The 17,482-nt window shown below is 45.4% G+C and overlaps 1 protein-coding gene and 1 long non-coding RNA gene across 27 annotated transcripts in view; one reads left to right on the top strand and one right to left on the bottom strand.

The window, feature by feature from the left end:
- LOC105479022 (myomegalin) overlaps positions 1-17,482 on the top strand; it is a 220,063-nt gene that overhangs the window by 187,018 nt on the left and 15,563 nt on the right. For 9 of the 26 annotated variants that reach the window (XM_071069790.1, XM_071069844.1, XM_071069852.1 and 6 more), the window contains 11 exons: positions 599-1,034; positions 1,871-2,063; positions 2,599-2,718; positions 3,904-4,432; positions 6,233-6,468; positions 7,474-7,525; positions 8,613-8,836; positions 9,483-9,635; positions 11,965-12,150; positions 15,687-15,938; positions 17,135-17,266. In XM_071069790.1, the coding sequence (XP_070925891.1) occupies positions 599-1,034; positions 1,871-2,063; positions 2,599-2,718; positions 3,904-4,432; positions 6,233-6,468; positions 7,474-7,525; positions 8,613-8,836; positions 9,483-9,635; positions 11,965-12,150; positions 15,687-15,938; positions 17,135-17,266 (2,513 nt within the window). The remainder of the gene's footprint in view (positions 1-598; positions 1,035-1,870; positions 2,064-2,598; positions 2,719-3,903; positions 4,433-6,232; positions 6,469-7,473; positions 7,526-8,612; positions 8,837-9,482; positions 9,636-11,964; positions 12,151-15,686; positions 15,939-17,134; positions 17,267-17,482) is intronic. The other 17 variants (XM_071069848.1, XM_071069855.1, XM_071069834.1 and 14 more) reach the window with 6 other exon arrangements.
- Positions 5,326-6,333, bottom strand: LOC105479023 (uncharacterized). The gene is made up of 2 exons (XR_985638.2): positions 6,204-6,333; positions 5,326-5,619 (listed from the first exon to the last, which is right to left on the bottom strand). It is a non-coding gene; the product is annotated as an uncharacterized lncRNA (long non-coding RNA).

The following is a 17,482-nucleotide window of genomic DNA, read 5'->3' as shown; positions in this document are numbered from 1 at the left end:
CAGGCACTTTTGTAGGCACTGGGGATATGGGGTGAATAGGACAGACACAGTCCTGCTCTCAGGAAGATTATCTGTATCGTGTGAGCCAGACATAAAGCAAATAATTATCTAAGTACGTTTTGATTGTATTAATAATTCTGATTAGTGTTATTTATTTATTCTGTGTTCCTAAGTCCCAATGGTTTGAAACTGACTGATGATAAATAATAGAACTGCAGAATTTATAACAATAAATTTGTCACAGAAAAGGTCTTATTTTTTAACAGTGTAAGTACTCTTGTTTATTCCAGAGGCTACTAAAAATTAGAACATATGAGGCTGCGTGGCACAAGTAAAGAAAACTAGCCTGCATGTCTTGAGTCCAGGGTTTCTAGTGATGGGCTGCCACCAAGAAGCTGTGGAAGTTTGGGCAAGTCTCTTACTCTTCCTGAGCCTTGGCTTTCTTGTATATAAAATTAGGGAGCTGTTATAGGTCTCAGGTTGCTTCATGCTCTGGGGTATGTCTGAGTTTATTGTGGGCTGAGATGTGGGTAAGAGGTACTGTTAGGAACTGTTGTCAGGACCAGACTTAGCCCTCAATTATGTGTGTTTCCTGCAGGAACACCATGCTGAGCCTTTGCCTTGAGAATGCAGAGCTGAAAGAGCAGATGGGAGAAGCAATGTCTGATGGATGGGAGATCGAGGAAGACAAGGAGAAGGGCGAGGTGATGGTTGAGACTGTAGTAGCCAAAGAGGGTCTGAGTGAGAGTAGCCTTCAGGCTGAGTTCAGAAAGCTCCAGGGAAAACTGAAGAATGCCCACAATATCATCAACCTCCTCAAAGAACAACTTGTGCTGAGTAGCAAGGAAGGGAATAGTAAACTTACTCCAGAGCTCCTTGTGCATCTGACCAGCACCATCGACAGAATAAACACAGAACTGGTTGGTTCTCCTGGGAAGCACCAACACCAAGAGGAGGAGAATGTGAATGTGAGGCCTTGCCCCAGACCCAAGAGCCTTGACCTTGGGGCTACCTTCACAGTGGATGCCCACCAAGTAAGTGTGGGCTTAGATGGAACGAAAAACAATTGGAGAAGGGCTCGAGATGACAGTGTTTACCTTAAAACATTCTCCCATGTGAATCAGGAGGTACCAAGAGAAGGGTCTCTTCGTACCACAAACAGTAATAATAATATTCAGTCTACATTTAGCCTTTAGAAAGGTTTTTACAATATAAATATTTCTTGAGTACTTAATTTTTCAGATAACACACTAGGCATTGGCATGGGGCAATAAAACCAATGGCTGCCCTTGAGATACCTAATATGGTAAGGAAAGATGGCACACAAACAGGTAATTTTAACAGGATGTGGTAACTGCTGTAATATAGGGATGCATCAGTTAGGAGGCAGCCCAGACAAGTGGTATGTAATAACATCCCTTCCTTATCACTGCCATTTTTTTTGTCACAGCCCATCACAGGTGTCTGTTCCTGGGCCTCAGATGGGTTATTGGGATCCTCTTTAGGGAAGGAGCCATGCTGAAGATTCAGTAAAATGGAGAATACAGGGATTCTGAGAGAATCAATGGGACAGAATGCGAGGGGAGATGAGTGGAGGGTTACACCCCTTCTCTTTTGTACCACTGAGAAAACATTTCCTGAGAGCTCCTCTGTAGACTTGATTGGTGCTGTGCTGTGTGCTGTGGATACTGATATGAAGAAAACATTATCCCAGTGCTCCAGGAGCTCCATCTGGAAAGCAAGTCACTGCCAAATGGCATGACAAGTGCTGTGACTTGAGTAAAATCCACAGGGTTCAGAAGGGGCGGTGGTCGTCATTGCATGGGGTGACCTCAGACTGTCCTGATCCCTGTATTGGACCCTTTCACAGTTGGATAACCAGTCCCAGCCTCGTGACCCTGGGCCTCAGTCAGCATTTAGCCTACCAGGGTCCACTCAGCACCTGCGCTCCCAGCTGTCACAATGCAAACAACGCTATCAAGATCTCCAGGAGAAGCTGCTGCTATCAGAAGCCACTGTCTTTGCTCAGGCTAATGAGCTGGAGAAATACAGAGTTATACTTAGTAAGTAACTGTGACTTACTAGTAAAGTAAGTAGCCTGTGTATCTTATAACTTCTGTGTGTTCTATACCAACATAACGTGGTTATTGAGCACATGAAGTGTGGCTAGTGCAACTTGGACATTTGGTTTTATTTAATTTTAGTTAATTTAGTATAAAGTGGCCATATGTGGCTACTAACTCTCTTATTGGACAGTACAGGTCTAGGTGTCATGGGACTCTAAATTAGTTCAGCTCCATTCCACATTTATTGAACCCCGTGGATAAAGCACTTGCCAGCTTCAATGTGGCTGCTAGAGATGATAGTATACAATCCCTGACTTAAGGAGAGATTGTCAATGGCAAATGCAGGCTCATCCTGTTGAAAGAAATTCTGCTTCTTGGAGCTGGTGGTCTCTTCTCCCACCAGTTCAAAGAAGCTTCTCTCCCACTGTGGATATGACCTCCCTGCCCCAAAAGGTTAGGGTATGTGCCACTGAGGCTGAGGGCATATGTGGGAAATTCAGACATTCTGTAACACCTGCTGTCTCTTCCCAAGCAGGTGAATCCTTAGTGAAGCAGGACAGCAAGCAGGTCCAGGTGGACCTCCAGGACCTGGGCTATGAGACTTGTGGCCGAAGTGAGAATGAGGCTGAACGGGAGGAAACCACCAGTCCCGGTAAGAGCACAGGGTGTGGGGCCCACCCCTCCCTGGAGTCAGCTGTCACATTTGGGTGCTGTTGGCCAATTCTACACCTGACAAGTAGTAGGGAAGAGGAGGACAGGAGGTTAATAGGAGAACTCTTACCCAAAATGAGAGTGAGTATAAGTTTGTATTTCTACAATTAGTTGTTGGCATACTGCTAATAATAATAATAATAATAATAATATAAAGTTTTATCCAACTGACTATTATAGAAATACTAAGGCCTACTTAGAGACCAGATAAGGTTTTGGAAACATGCAAACTCTAAGTTAAAAATAATTTTGTTTTGCATTATAAAAGGACTACAACTATAGGGCCACCCACCACATTGAAAACCAGAAGAGAAGAAAAACACAATCTCTCTTATTCTTGAGGCAGTGTAGTGTGGCAGTTAAGAGAAAAGATCCTGCGGCCAGACTGGTTGGTTCAAATCCCAATTTGTAAACTTTCCTGTGCCCCGGTTTCTTCATATGTTAAAATAGTAACAAAGGAACTGCCTACCCCATCAGGTACCAATGTCAATTAAATAAGTAAATTCTTATAAAATGCTTTAGAACAGTGCCTGGCATCTGGTAAAATGCCATGGATTAGTTCTTATTCTGACTACCACTGCCTTAATACACTGATGTTAACATGCTGATATATTTATTCAAAGTCTTATTTTCTTATGCCTATTTTTCACACAGTTGTAACCCAATAAACTTTTAAATTATAGGAAACTTTAGAGAGCATTTAACTTTTAGCATGCAGGAATAGCTTGTCCTACATTCTTGTGGCCATCCTAAATAGATAAGGCCATGTTAATGTCTTAAGAAACATCAGTGTGTGTGGAACGAACACAAGACATTGGAGGATTTGAATTCTGGTTCTGCCATATGCTAGTTTGAGTGATCTGGAACAAGCTAGTTTACCACCTCTCTTTGAGTTTTGTTTTCCCCAGTCAGTAAAATAGAAGGTGATGATACCTAACTTGTAGGTATAAGGAAGATAAGAAATATTGTATTCGAATACCCAGTACGGTGTCAGGGTTGAATAAAGTACTTCAACTTTTTCTCTAGTAATTATTCTCCTCACGACCAAACTTGCCTTCTCTCAAAGGCAGTGGCCACAATAGCACATCCAACTTTTATTTAGGAAGACATCTTTGTCCTTTTTCAGAGTGTGAGGAGCACAACAGCCTCAAGGAAATGGTCCTGATGGAGGGACTGTGCTCTGAGCAGGTGCGCCGGGGCTCAACGCTGGCTGGTTCCTCCAAGAGGAAGCCCTTGGAGAACCAGCTAGGGAAGCAGGAAGACTTCCGGGTATATGGAAAGTCAGAAAACATCTTGGTCCTACGAAAGGACATCAAAGATCTGAAGGCCCAGCTGCAGAATGCCAACAAGGTCATTCAAAACCTCAAGAGCCGGGTCCGGTCCCTCTCGGTTACAAGTGATTATTCGTCTAGTCTGGAAAGACCCCGGAAGCTGAGAGCTGTTGGCACCCTGGAGGGGTCTTCACCTCACAGTGTCCCTGATGAGGATGAGGGGTGGCTGTCTGATGGCACTGGGGCTTTCTACTCGCCAGGGCTTCAGGCCAAAAAGGACCTGGAAAGTCTCATCCAGAGAGTATCCCAGCTGGAGGCCCAGCTCCCAAAAAATGGACTAGAAGGGAAGCTGGCTGAGGAGCTGAGATCAGCCTCATGGCCTGGGTAAGGAGGACACTGTTTGGGCACTTTCTGGATTGAAAATGTGTAAGTTCGTGCTTGGTGTAGGGTAGCTGAGGAAGTTGGAAGAAAGAACATGTCTGGGTATTCACAAGGACACTGATTTAAATGGCAGATATAGGTCTGCGGAAAAGACAGGTAGGCAACCAGGAGGGCATAGGATGATGTCCCAGTATCTGGGAGATACCAGGTCTCAGGGGTTTCCTCTTAGGGATATATTAGTAAAGTAATAGTATATATGGTATAGTATAGTAGTAATACCGGAATCAGACTGCCTAGCTCTGAAGCTTACTACCCATGCAACCTTCTTAACCTTTCTGTGCCTTTGTCCTTACCTATTAAATGAAGATGATAAGAGAACCCATCTCAAAGGGTGGATATTAGGTTTAAATGAATTAATACAAGTGCTGGCCAGGCGTGATAGCTCATGCCTGTAATTCCAGCACTTTAGGAGGCCGAGGCAGGCAGAACACCTGAGGTCAGGAGTTCGAGACCAACCTACTGGTTTAGTAGAGTTTCACCCCATCTCTACTAAAAATACAAAAATTAGCTGGGCATGGTGATGCACGCCTGTAACCCCAGCTACTTGGGAGGCTGAGGCAGGAGAATCACTTGAACCTGGGAGGTGGAGGTTGCAGTGAGCCAAGATGGCACCACTGCACTCCAGCCTGGGTGATAAAGCAAGACTCTGTCTCAAAAAAAAAAAAAAAAAAAAAATTAATACAAGTGCTTAGAATAGTGCCTAGCATATATTAAGCTCTCAATGCTATTTGCCATAGTTATAAGTGTTATTGATACTTTGTGTTGAAAACACAGACATTCATCTTGGTATGTGTCCTGGTTATCTATTGCTGAGTAATAACCACTCTAAAACCTAGTGATTTCAAACAACACTTTATTATGCTTCATGGTTGGTTCTGTGATTTGACTGGGCTCAGCTGGGTGGCTGTTACTTAGGGTCTCTTGTTTTGGGTTCCATCAATTGATGGTATGAGAGTTGATGTGATGGCCATCGTTGCAAAATATAGTCAGCCACAGTATCATAACATAGGAGAAATTCAGGCATCAGGTGGTAGTTAAAACAGAAGACATGGAAAGTCCTATCTAGACTTACGATGAAATGATTCTAATTATTCATTGAGTAACTGCTGTGAATCTGCGTGATACTGGTGCTGTAAGGAATATAAAATGCAGAACTATCTTTATTTTCACAGATCTTATGATTTATCTAGGGACATAATTAACATATATATAACAGTTGAAGAACTGTGGCATACTAAATTTTATGTTTGTTTGTTTGTTTGTTTTGTTACGGAGTCTCACTCTGTCACCCAGGCTGGAGTGCAGTGGCGCCATCTTGGCTGACTACAACCTCCACCTCCCAGGTTCAAGCAATTCTCCTGCCTCAGCCTCCCGAGTAGGTGGGATTACAGACATGCACCACCATGCCCAGCTCATTTTTTCTGTATTTTTAGTAGAGGCGGGGTTTTCACCATATTGACCAGGCTGGTCTCGAACTCCTCACCTTGTGATCTGCCCACCTTGGCCTCTCAAAGTGCTGGGATTACAGGCATGAGCTACCATGCCCGGCCCACAGTAAACTTTTTGATGCAACATTTTATCACGGTAGAATTTACTCTTAAATACCTCCTATGGCTTATGTGCCAGAATTCAGCTTGGTGGTTCCTTAGAGATGTTCTCATAGAACTCTCTACAGAAGGCCCCATAACTTACCATCCACTCTTTCCATACTTACTCTTTCCTTCCTCTTCTGTCCTACATTAGGAAATATGATTCCCTGATTCAGGATCAGGCCCGGGAACTATCTTACCTACGGCAAAAAATACGAGAAGGGAGAGGTATTTGTTATCTTCTCACTCAGCATGCAAAAGATACAGTAAAATCTTTTGAGGATCTCCTAAGAAGCAATGACATTGACTACTACCTGGGACAGAGCTTCCGGGAGCAACTCGCCCAGGGAAGCCAGCTGACAGAGAGGCTCACCAGCAAACTCAGCACCAGTAAGTTGGCCACAGGGCTTTGGAATACTCTCAGTCACCCCCACAGTTCCAGCCCCTGGTGGCCACCACATCTCCACTGCAATTTTTTAACTTAGGGTCCTGTTTGTATTTCATTTCCTGGGGCTAATACAGGATCAAGACTGCTCAGTGGGGAGCATGGAGAAGAAGACACAGGGCTGGAGATGCCATGGTTACAACAAGAGAAACTTCACCACTCATAGAATGTGACCTGTGGGGCAGGGGCAGCATCTATCTGGTGCTAAGAGGGAGTAGGGTACATGAGATGGAAGGGCCTTGTTATAGGAGGAAGAGGCCTGAACTAAGAATTACAAGACCCAAGCTCTAGCCTGGATGCTGCCACAAACTTGCTAAATGCTCTTTCCTTGTGGTGTCTCCATATGGCATGGTAATGTACATGCAGGTACTCCACGTATGGATAAAGTGCCATGCTCTTTTGTACATGGTTTAGGCACTGGCTGCAGTAGTTCAATGACTACATTGGTTGTTATTGGGGTCCTTTACTCAGAATTTCTAGAGAATATCCAAGGGAGTAAAGTAGGATCAGACTTGGGAACCACCCAGCTCACCTCCTGGTGCAGGTGCAGAGGTGGGGCAGGGCTTCTTGTCATCTCCTCAGAGACCTGTGCAGGTTCTGCATGAAAGCTGTGGTGGGACATATGCACTGGGGAGCTAGTCTACAGCAGGGACATGGAGGCTGGAGCGTCCAATAGGGCAGCTGGGCAAGGGCCTCATGATTAATGGAACAAAAGACATTTTAAATGTTTTACCCTGATTTAGGGCAGAGGAAGTCATCATGGTGACCGGCAGGTCAGGGACAGTGGGGTCACTTCTCTAGAGACCCAAGCTGAGGCCTCCCAGAATAACTGTTCTGGATACACGCATGAAATGCTCACTACTCTGTCTCCAGATAGGCTCCTGTGTTTGTAATGCGGGAAGTGGGACCAGCCTAATTTCTTACTGTTTCTTTCTAAATTTGGTTTGCAGAGGATCATAAAAGTGAGAAAGATCAAGCTGGACTTGAGCCACTGGCCCTCAGGTAATTCAGAGGAGAATCTGGTAAAGAGATTGGGACTGAGGCCCAAAGGGTCAAGGATGGCGGCAACTCCAGAAATCAAGGGGAATAAAGGAAAGTGCTGAATGTATTGAATTCATGCATTCATTGAACATATCACTATTGTTTTTAACTAAATTCTTTCTTCTCTTTTGGTTTAATTACATTGGCACATAATTGTCCAGGCTTAGTAACCTAGAAACAGTCTGAGCTAAAAGTGAACTAACTAGGTTTCAAGCTAAAAGCAGGACCCACTAAGGGTCCTGCTTTCCTGCTGTGTGTTTAATAAGTAGGATGAGCTTTTTCCAAAGTTGGCCTGGCCCAAGTTGGGTTGACAGCTAGTTTAATAGTCACTCAATTGCCCTGGGGGAAGAAAGGAATCATATAACAGGACCTGGTGAAAGAGGCCTAGATGGTGTAGATCACCAGGAGGCTGCAGTGCCTCAGGACCCAGTTCTCAGTGAGTTGCTTCATATAATGATCAATGAAATACGACTCAAAGTCAGTTGTAGCCACTAGTTGGGGTTCTTTGGGTCATGATTGTGTCTCAGGCTTCATAAATGCTTCTGAAAATATCTGTAGCGAAGGACACAGTGTTGTTTTTTGTTTTGTTTTGTTTTTATTTCTAATCCATCATAGAAACATACATGGTCTGAATTCAGTTAACTACATGATTCCACTAATCATGCTCTTGGATGTTGGGAAAATGGTTTGCTCTGCGTTTCTCAATGCTTGCTTTCAATTTTTATACTTGTCTTGTTGGAGATAGTAACAAACAGTTCGCAGGCTGCAACTGTTCCAGGGATCATACTTTAAGCAGCAGTGCCTTAAAAGGAGGGCTAGCTGTCTCTTTGCTTGCCCTCAGCATACTATGTGGCCAGAGCACTGGGTAGCTATTCTCTCTCCATCTACACCCCACCTACACTCCATCCCTAAGCAGAGGTGGGTGATTTCCATTATTCTCTGCAGGCATAGTCCCCTTGGCTTACTTGGCTTTTCCTATGAGCCACAGTCAGGACAAGTTGGTTTGGGTGACCTTGGTTTTACCTGTTGTCCCCCTTCTCCCCACCAGGCTCAGCAGGGAGCTGCAGGAGAAGGAGAAAGTCATTGAAGTCCTGCAGGCCAAGCTGGATGCTCGGTCCCTCACACCCTCCAGCAGCCGTGCCTTGTCTGACTCCCACCGCTCTCCCAGCAGCACCTCTTTCCTGTCTGATGAGCTGGAAGCCTGCTCTGACATGGACATAGCCAGCGAGTACACACACTATGAAGAGAAGAAAGCTTCTCCCGGTCACTCAGGTAGCCTCCACTTTCTGGGTGGTACCGTCTTTGTCTAGGCTGAGTGGAGACCTCAGGAAACAGGCCTTATAGCTCCACCATGGTGTGTATCAGGCTGAACATGGCCGTGGGGCCAAGTGCCATGCGCAGGCACCAGTGGATCAGGATCTTTGCTCTGCTCCTGACTCTACACGTTACCTCTGTCACCCTGGCCTCCATGGGCGTGTTCATGCTGTTGGGCACAATGTGAGCCATTGTGGGGAGAGTGAGAAGATCACGGCAGACTCTTCTTCAGTGACTCTGTCGGATAGATCTTCTTTAAGATGGAAAACCTCCTTCATCTCTCCTGCAATGATCTTGCTACTTACTCCTGAGCAGTGTTCCCTAAGTATATGTGGGTGTCCACAGATGCTGCTGGTCTTGCCTGATATTTTTGGAGTTGCCATTTTCATGTTTCAGAGCTCAGAGCACCATCATCCCTAAGGTGGTTTGCCTCACTATAGGAGCTGTCTGCAAGCAAGAAAATGAACAACTGCTAACAGTGCTTGTGCTTGGTTCTTTCCCTGAAAGCAAGACTCTAGCCCTGGTATCCCTGGGTAAATATATGGCCAGGATTCCAGTTCTCTGTAGAACATCAAACATTTTCTTTCATTCATGGGTTTTATAGATTCCATCCATCATTCGAGTCATTCTGCTGTGTTATCTTCTAAACCATCATCAACCAGTGCATCTCAGGGGGTTAAGGCCGAATCCAGCAGCAACCCTATCATCTTGCCAACTCCCCAGAATCCCCCCAAGGAGGCCAACCAGGCCCATTCAGGTATGCAACAGCCAATGGGGCAGAAGCCTCATCTCCTGTTTCTCTGCTGCCTGTTTGACTTTTCTTCAAGGACAGAGGTTTGGACTGTTAGGGGCCTAAATGCATCAAAACCTAGACAGAATCAAGAAACCATCCTCATTCGCCAGTTGTGTCTGATTTAAGAAAATATATTAGAAAATAAGTAATCCACATCAGGTTTTGATCTGCATACCAGCTTTGACCAGCAGTTGGCTAATCATTTAAAAAGAAACATTTTTATTGGTTTTCTCTCATTTTATCCTGGGAGCAAAGAGGCAAAATATTTCTCCCAGGATTACAACAGCCATAGGATGAAAAGAAATTCACATCTCCTGATCCACTGTATGTGTTCCCCATTAAATCTGCATGGTGATTCTCTTGCAAGAGGTAGTGCTACTTATTTCATAGCCAAGGATGCTGAGAACAGCCTCAGACAAGGTTCTGTTCATGGTACGTTACCATTAATGGATGTATGAATGGATTGGCAGTCCTTGATATGTACATAGTATATATCTTGGGGGCAGTTAAAGGGGTGCATTTCATTTACAAGTCCAGCTTAGTTGCCGGAGGGTACACTGCTCATTCACAGCCCTGTATCAGGGATGGCAAGGAAAAGGCAAACCTTGTCTTCACCTCCTACCTCCCACCATAGCTGGCTGGCTGCCTTCAGTGTGGTTTGTTGTGAGGTTTGACTTGAGTAGAGATGCTCCCAGAAGGCACAGTGCTTTCTTCTGCTGCCCTCATTTCCCTGAAGGCAATTCAATCATAATCTTAAGGAAGAGGAAGTGTTCCAGTGCTTCCTGAGCCTGGTTTCAAAGTTTCTAGGCCAGAGTGGGCAGCAGCTGGACAAGAATCATGAGGAAAAGCTGTGCTTCCAGAATTGTAGACATCTGCTTAAATGTTTTGGGTTCAAACAGAGCAGAAGATGAAGAAGAGAGGATTTAAAAATCAGAATGCCTCCTCAAAGAATGCCTGGGCTGTGTTACCTGGCAATTTGAGTGTATCTGCAGTATTCATCTGAAATGGTGTCAGCACCATTGGGATGTGTTTTAGGATGTAATCATTGTCTTCTACATTTGACATTCTCTATGGGTCAGCCTTGGTTTCTGCTCCCCCTCCATTGGGTACCTGCCCTTTAATTGCTTTTAGGGAAGAGGAAACAATTTTAAACATTGAAACTTGCCAGGGTTTCTAAAAACCTGTCTGTAGATGGGCTGCCTAAAGATCACCAGGGAAGAATTTTTTTTTTTTTTTTTTGAGACGGAGTCTCGCTCTGTTGCCCAGGCTAGGGTGCGGTGGCCGGATCTCAGCTCACTGCAAGCTCCGCCTCCCGGGTTCACGCCATTCTCCTGCCTCAGCCTCCCGAGTAGCTGGGACTACAGGCGCCCGCCACCTCGCCCGGCTAGTTTTTTGGTTTTTTTTTTGTTTGTTTTTTTTTTTTAGTAGAGACAGGGTTTCACCATGTTAGCCAGGATGGTCTCGATCTCCTGACCTCATGATCCGCCCATCTCGGCCTCTGAAAGTGCTGGGATTACAGGCGTGAGCCACCGTGCCCGGCCGGGGAGACTTTTTTTAATGCAAATTTTCTGTTCCAAAAATTTATAATTCTCTAAGTCTACATTAAGGCCTAGACAGAATCAAGAAGGCCTAAAGAATCTACATATATTGAGAGTTTTTGCTATGTGATTTAAATGCCCAGAAGGGTTTACGGGCCATTTTGTCTAAGCCACACTACCAACGCATCTATTTTTAATTTGGTGAATGAACGCATTGATTTGGAATTCTGAAGTTTGTTTCCATCAGAGTCCTGAACTGCATGCACTAGTAATGAAAATTTCCCCCACAGCCTTTGTTCATGTCTCTCCTACTCAGGATGGGACCTGGTGCCATCAGAGAGGAGTTCTAGGTAGAGAAAGAATCTTGTCCCAGGGCCAAGGACTGATACATGCTGGGAGCAGAGCCCCGCGGGCCCTTGAGAGGATTCAGGCTCTCTGACTTGTCCATGCCCAGGATTGCTGGGGTGGGTCTCAATAATGCCACCTTACCTTCTTTAGCCAATTGCTTTCAAGATGAACATAGAGGATGTATGCAGGATAGCCCTGGCAGGGGAGAAGAGGGAAGGTCAACCAGGCCAGCCTCTCTGGTAGCAATGGTACCCTTGGCTATCTTATCCTGTACCACTAAGGTAATAGCCACTACACAGGGTGATGTCTGGTCAGGGAATGGTTTGACCTTCTCAATCTTTTACCCATTCTTTCTCTCATTTTCTCTTGATGATGTGTCTCTTTTCTCCCTAACTTTCTGTTCCTAGGCTTTCATTTTCACTCCATACCCAAGCTGGCTAGCCTTCCTCAGGCACCATTGCCCTCAGCTCCATCCAGCTTCCTGCCTTTCAGCCCCACTGGCCCTCCCCTCCTTGGCTGCTGTGAGACACCGGTGGTCTCCTTGGCTGAGGCTCAGCAGGAGCTGCAGATGCTGCAGAAGCAGTTGGGAGAAAGTGAGCACTTCTGCATTTGTGTGCTTGCGAATGGCAGCCCCACACTGTGTTGCTCTGCATGGCTCGGGCTGGATGGCAGAGTTTAAAAACGCAACACGGGTACACGTTACAAATGGAAGACTGAGGGAAAGCTCTGCTTGCTTATTTTTTGGAAATGTATTTCCTGTTATTTCTCTGGTGTGTATGTCTCGTCAGTTAACAGGTAGATACGTTCACGAGGCTCTAGAGCTAGTGCTCTCACACTGTAGACACTGCTGGATACCACCAAGTATGCCGAATCCCTGACAGACTGGTGGACTGCTCACTGGTAGGGGATGGGAGAGAGATGTTATGCTTTGCCTATGCAGGATGAAGTGGCCAAGAAAAAGATGGCCACATTCAGTGGGATCCTTTGTGTGGCTATTAGATTTTTCTGCTGTGAAATGCTGTTAATCAAGTTCAGTTCCTGACATCATTAGGTTGGAGCAAAAAGGGTAATGGTAGAGGGATTCAGAAGAGGAAACGATGAGCCACTTTTCCTACTGCACAGGGTTCATCCCTGCGCTGGGACAGGTGACACGTAGGCAGCTTAGAACCACAGCACCAGCCATGGCATCTGACTGTGAATCCCATCCTCTGACTCCCAAAGATAATTGACCTTATGTAGTTATGTAGACTGTGGACAGTCACCTTTTAGAAAATGCTTGGATATACTTGTAGGCTGGATGCTCATCATAAATTTAGTGTGCTGGTGGTCACTGATAGCTTAGAAAAAAATGATAAACCTTCACAAGAATTTGCTCTCTCATAGCACCTTAAGCACAACAGGTAGAAAGCAGTTTGAATGAACTTAAACTCATTTGTCAGGCGCTTTCTGTGCCTGTAAAGAAGCTTAGGTGAGCCAGAGACTGATAGGGTCACCATGCCAGCAGTTTCCAGTGACGCAAGACAACAGCCAAGAATTTGCGTCCCCCTCCCTGTAGCCCCAAATGTCATCATGTGGACCAGCCTATTTCTTTCCTTCTTCCTCTTTTTTTTTTTTTCTTTTTTTTTTTTTTTTTTTTTTTTTGAGGTAGGGTCTCACTTTATCACCCAGACTGAAGTGCAGTGGCACGATCTCAGCTCACTGCAGCCTTGACCTGCTGGGCTCAAGCAACTCTCCCACCTCAGCCCCCCTAGTAGCTGGGATTACAGGTGTGTGTCACCACACCTGGCTAAGTTTTGTACTTTTTGTAGAGACAGGGTTTCGCCATGTTGCCAAGACTGGTCTAGAGCTCCTGAGCTCAAGTGATTGGCCCACCTAGGTTTCTGAAAGTGCTGGGATTACAGGCATGAGCCACTGCACCTGGCGTAGCCTATCTATTTTGTCAACCCAGGAAATGGATATTTTGTCCAGTGCAGGGAACTCTAAAGCTCAGGAAAGTGAAGTTACTTATTCAAGGTCACTAGTAAGTGGGAGAAATGGGCGTGAATCTGGTCTTCTGCTCCAGGTTTCATGTTTCTGTTATATCTTTTCTACTTAGGATGGCTTTGTCACCATCCTGCTTAGAGTATGGGGCTGAGCTCAACTGATCAAACTCCGGGGACTCCTTGCAATAATTTTTCCCTCTCTTTAGAGACCAGTAGGAGATGCTGGTGTTTCTAACCTAAAACTTGTTACTTTACTAGTTCTGGCTCCAACAATGGATGGGCAACAAATGTGCCCCATGACAAACGGCAAGAGTATTTTCTAGCTTCCATTTCTTCCCCTTGCCTCCTTTTCCTTTATCTTTCCACATTTGTCCATTTGTCTTTGCCCAAAGGGAAGGATGGAAGGAGAGCACTGTCCATGAAAAAGGGTAGGGTCTGTTGTTTGGGGTTAAATTGGAATTACATCAAGTCTGAGGCCATTGACCGGAGTTCGAATGGTCCCTGCCTAGATGAGGAAGATTGTAGCCCTTTCTTTCTCCACCTGAAGTCAAGGTCCTCTCCAAGGGACCATTGCTTATCCAAGCTCATCGTTTGCTTTGAGCCAGGTTTCCATGTGGCCAGTGGTGCATGGTGGCCTCTCAGGTCCCTGGGTTAAAATCTTGTGCAAGAGTCTATATGGTATCTTTGCATGGTTTAGAGCATGTACTGTGTATTGTGTGGCCAAGGGACTGGAACATGAGAATACTGATCACTGTTACTGATAGACTTAAAACCTCACATGGCCTTGATTAAAAAGTAAGCTGACTGTCTACACACTGATTTCCCCCTTTGCCTTGTATTCAGATGGGGTTGAAGGCAGTTTGAAAGAGGTAGGAAATCATGTATTTGTTGCATCTCTTCTAAAATGTAGGTGCTTAAATTTTTAATCTTCTTCCTTAACTAAGTGATCCTAATGAACATCTAGTATTTTGCAAGTTGGAAGAGAGACTCATGACAACAATTCTCAAACTTCTGCCTATTAGAATCACCTAGAATGAATTTAAAACATCCATTGTTCAAGATGTATCCCATATTGATTAAGGCAAAATCTCTGGAATCCAGGAATCAGTATGTTTCCATATTTTCTCAGGTGATTCCAATATGTACCCAAATTTGAGAACTAGCTACAAGTGGTGCTAAAAACTGGCAAGTGGCAATTACACTAACCCCTCCGAGGAGTTTGGCTTGGTTGGAAGGGACAATGACCTCACTTGCTTAGGAGCAGCTACCTGTCTATTCTGCTGCCCGTGTTCATAATCCCTGAAAGAAAGCAGGCTTCTGAATTTTCTCCTAAACTGTGTCTCTGCCCACCTCTTTCCCCATCTCCCCTATGCTGGGCTTCTTTTTACAGAGAACTGGAGATGACAGGGCTCAAGAGAAAGGCCTATGATTTCAAAGGGTCTATGAAAATATCAGCCTGTGAAATGAAAGGTCCTACCTGCCTCTGTGGAATAGTATTCAATGATTCTTTAGACAGGAGTCATGACATTTTGCAGCTCCTTGAGATATGTTGGATGGGATCCAAATGAATACTTGCCTTACATAGACCCTTCCCCAGCCTCAGCAAAGAGTTCTTCAGTCTGGAGGAACTAGGGACACCATATCCAACTTGACTTCATGTCCCCTTTCTCATCTGAAAAACTCCAAGGTGGAACTGACATATGGACTGGTTAGTTTCAGGGGAAGGCAAGTACATGTAGACAAACAAATGTTCGTGTTCACAGGTAAGCTTAATCCTGTATGCCACTGCTCTCACAACTTCTAACTGTGGGAGTGAATCCTACTTTTAGAACTTTCCTTGGAGTCTGTCATGAAGGATTATAGTAGGAGCCAGGAGTGGGGCCACTGGACTTTTCCATTGTATATACTGATGACTTTAAGATACTTTATTCTCTACCTCTTGTGTCTGCTGCCAGGAAATACAAAGGGTGAGAGTTACAACCTCTAGGTTACGAGCCTTAGTCTAATTAGTATACCACAGTGAACTGGGATCTCTGACATTCCACGGGTCTCCTTTTAGTCTCTATTCTTAGCAATCACACACTTCCTTGCAAATCCTTCCTTTCTGACACTGCATTTGCTTCTTGCTCGTGTTTCTTTCTGCCCAGGTGCCAGCACCATTCCTCCTGCTTCCACAGCTACATTGCCGAGCAACGACTTAGAAGCCGGCTCTTCCCACTACCTCAACTCTGCCCAGCCTCACTCTCCTCCAAGAGGCACCATGGAACTGGGAAGAATCCTGGAGCCTGGGTACCTGGGCAGCAGTGGCCAGTGGGACATGATGAGGCCTCAGAAAGGGAGTGTATCTGGGGACCTATCCTCAGGCTCCTCTGTGTACCAGCTTAACTCCAAACCCACAGGTAAAGCACAAAGTGGAGACGGCAGCCTTTGAAAAGAAGTTTCATTCGGAGTCTACTCTTTTCCTACTCAGGCAGGTCTTTGTTTCCTCCTCCATCCCTGGCTCACAGAGTGGGTATAAAATGCAAGAGCTGTATCAGGGCTCAGTCCTTTCCAAGTACATTTCTTTATTCTCCTGCCCAGGGCCTCAGTGCTCTGTAAGGATATGGGAAAGTCAGGGACCCACCTCTTGTGCTCTCATACTCATGTCCTTCCGTCTTCCTGCAGCCTGGCCTCTTTGCAGCCCACTGTCTTAGACCCCTCCATAATGCCAGGCATAGATGGGACTTTCTTCCATCAGTCAGGACTTGTCACAGGAAAGGGTGCAAGGGTGCAGCTCCCCGACCCTGCACATATATCCTGTGCACAAAACTCAGTCACAGCAAGTGGAGAGGTATAGCTAAGTTCATAAATGCTAGGATGCCACTTAGTTCCAACAGTAAGACAATCATAATTTTCGGGAAAAGACTGAGCCCAAAGCAAAATGGTGCAGTTAGTGTCTGGTGTAAGCATCCCTCTGACTTTTCTGCATCTTTTACCTTTGTTTGGTCGGGGGAGAGGGGGTGTCGTCCCCTCTCTAATTTGCCTTCAGATCTCTAGATCCTTCCAGGCTATTCTTTCATCTTCCATATTAAAAGCGATTTCAGGGACACATTCAGTGTCAGTCATTAACCACATAGGGTGACTGTAAGATCGCATACTTTTACTTTAGGCCTTCTTTCTAAGGGTGGGAGGAAGGGCTTTGTCCCTTGCTAAAGAATGTTTGTCATGTGTCAGTAAGAAGAAAGGTAGAGTGAGGGCTCACCTATCATCCTCATAGTCACACCCAGGAGGTGGCCATACCTTTCCAGATGCTAGACAGGCCTTGTCCAGAGCCCTCAGTTATTTTTCTAAAACATGTGGAACTCTCACAAGACCCCTGTGTGGGAGGAGGCCCATGGAGATTTTTTAGCAAGTGACTGTTATGTGTTTGAAAGCACATTTACTCTTTAAACAAAACTACCATTCCTTTGGGTGTCCATGTGAGAGGACACAGTTGGCAGAAGGCTAGTGATATTTACGTGTCTTTCTGCAAGACCCGTGGCTGAGCCCCACCCCCATCAGTAACCAGGATTCTCCATCTCCCACCTCTCTCCATGTCCTGGTGGTTTGGCTGCAGGGGCTGACCTGCTGGAAGAGCATCTTGGTGAAATCCGGAACCTGCGCCAGCGCCTGGAGGAGTCCATCTGCATCAATGACCGCCTACGGGAGCAACTGGAACACCGACTGAGCTCTGCTGCTCGTGGAAGTGGTAGGAGAGGCCCAGACCCTCCTGTTTCTGGCTCTATTTAGGGACCTTTAGGCAGAGCTTCACAGATATTCTTTACTTCACTTGCTCCTTATGAACAGTCCAGCAAGGGAGGTGGCCAAGTACTGTCATCCCTACTTTCTGAATATATCTGAGATTAGAGAGTAACTCTCTTTAAGGCAGAACTAGGTCTGGTCCCCAGAATCACCTGACTTCTCA

This window comes from Macaca nemestrina, chromosome 1 (genome assembly GCF_043159975.1).
Source record: "Macaca nemestrina isolate mMacNem1 chromosome 1, mMacNem.hap1, whole genome shotgun sequence".
NCBI classification, from domain to species: Eukaryota; Metazoa; Chordata; class Mammalia; order Primates; family Cercopithecidae; genus Macaca; species Macaca nemestrina.
Note: the sequence above shows the minus strand (reverse complement) of the source record. Positions and strands in the feature narration are given on the sequence as shown.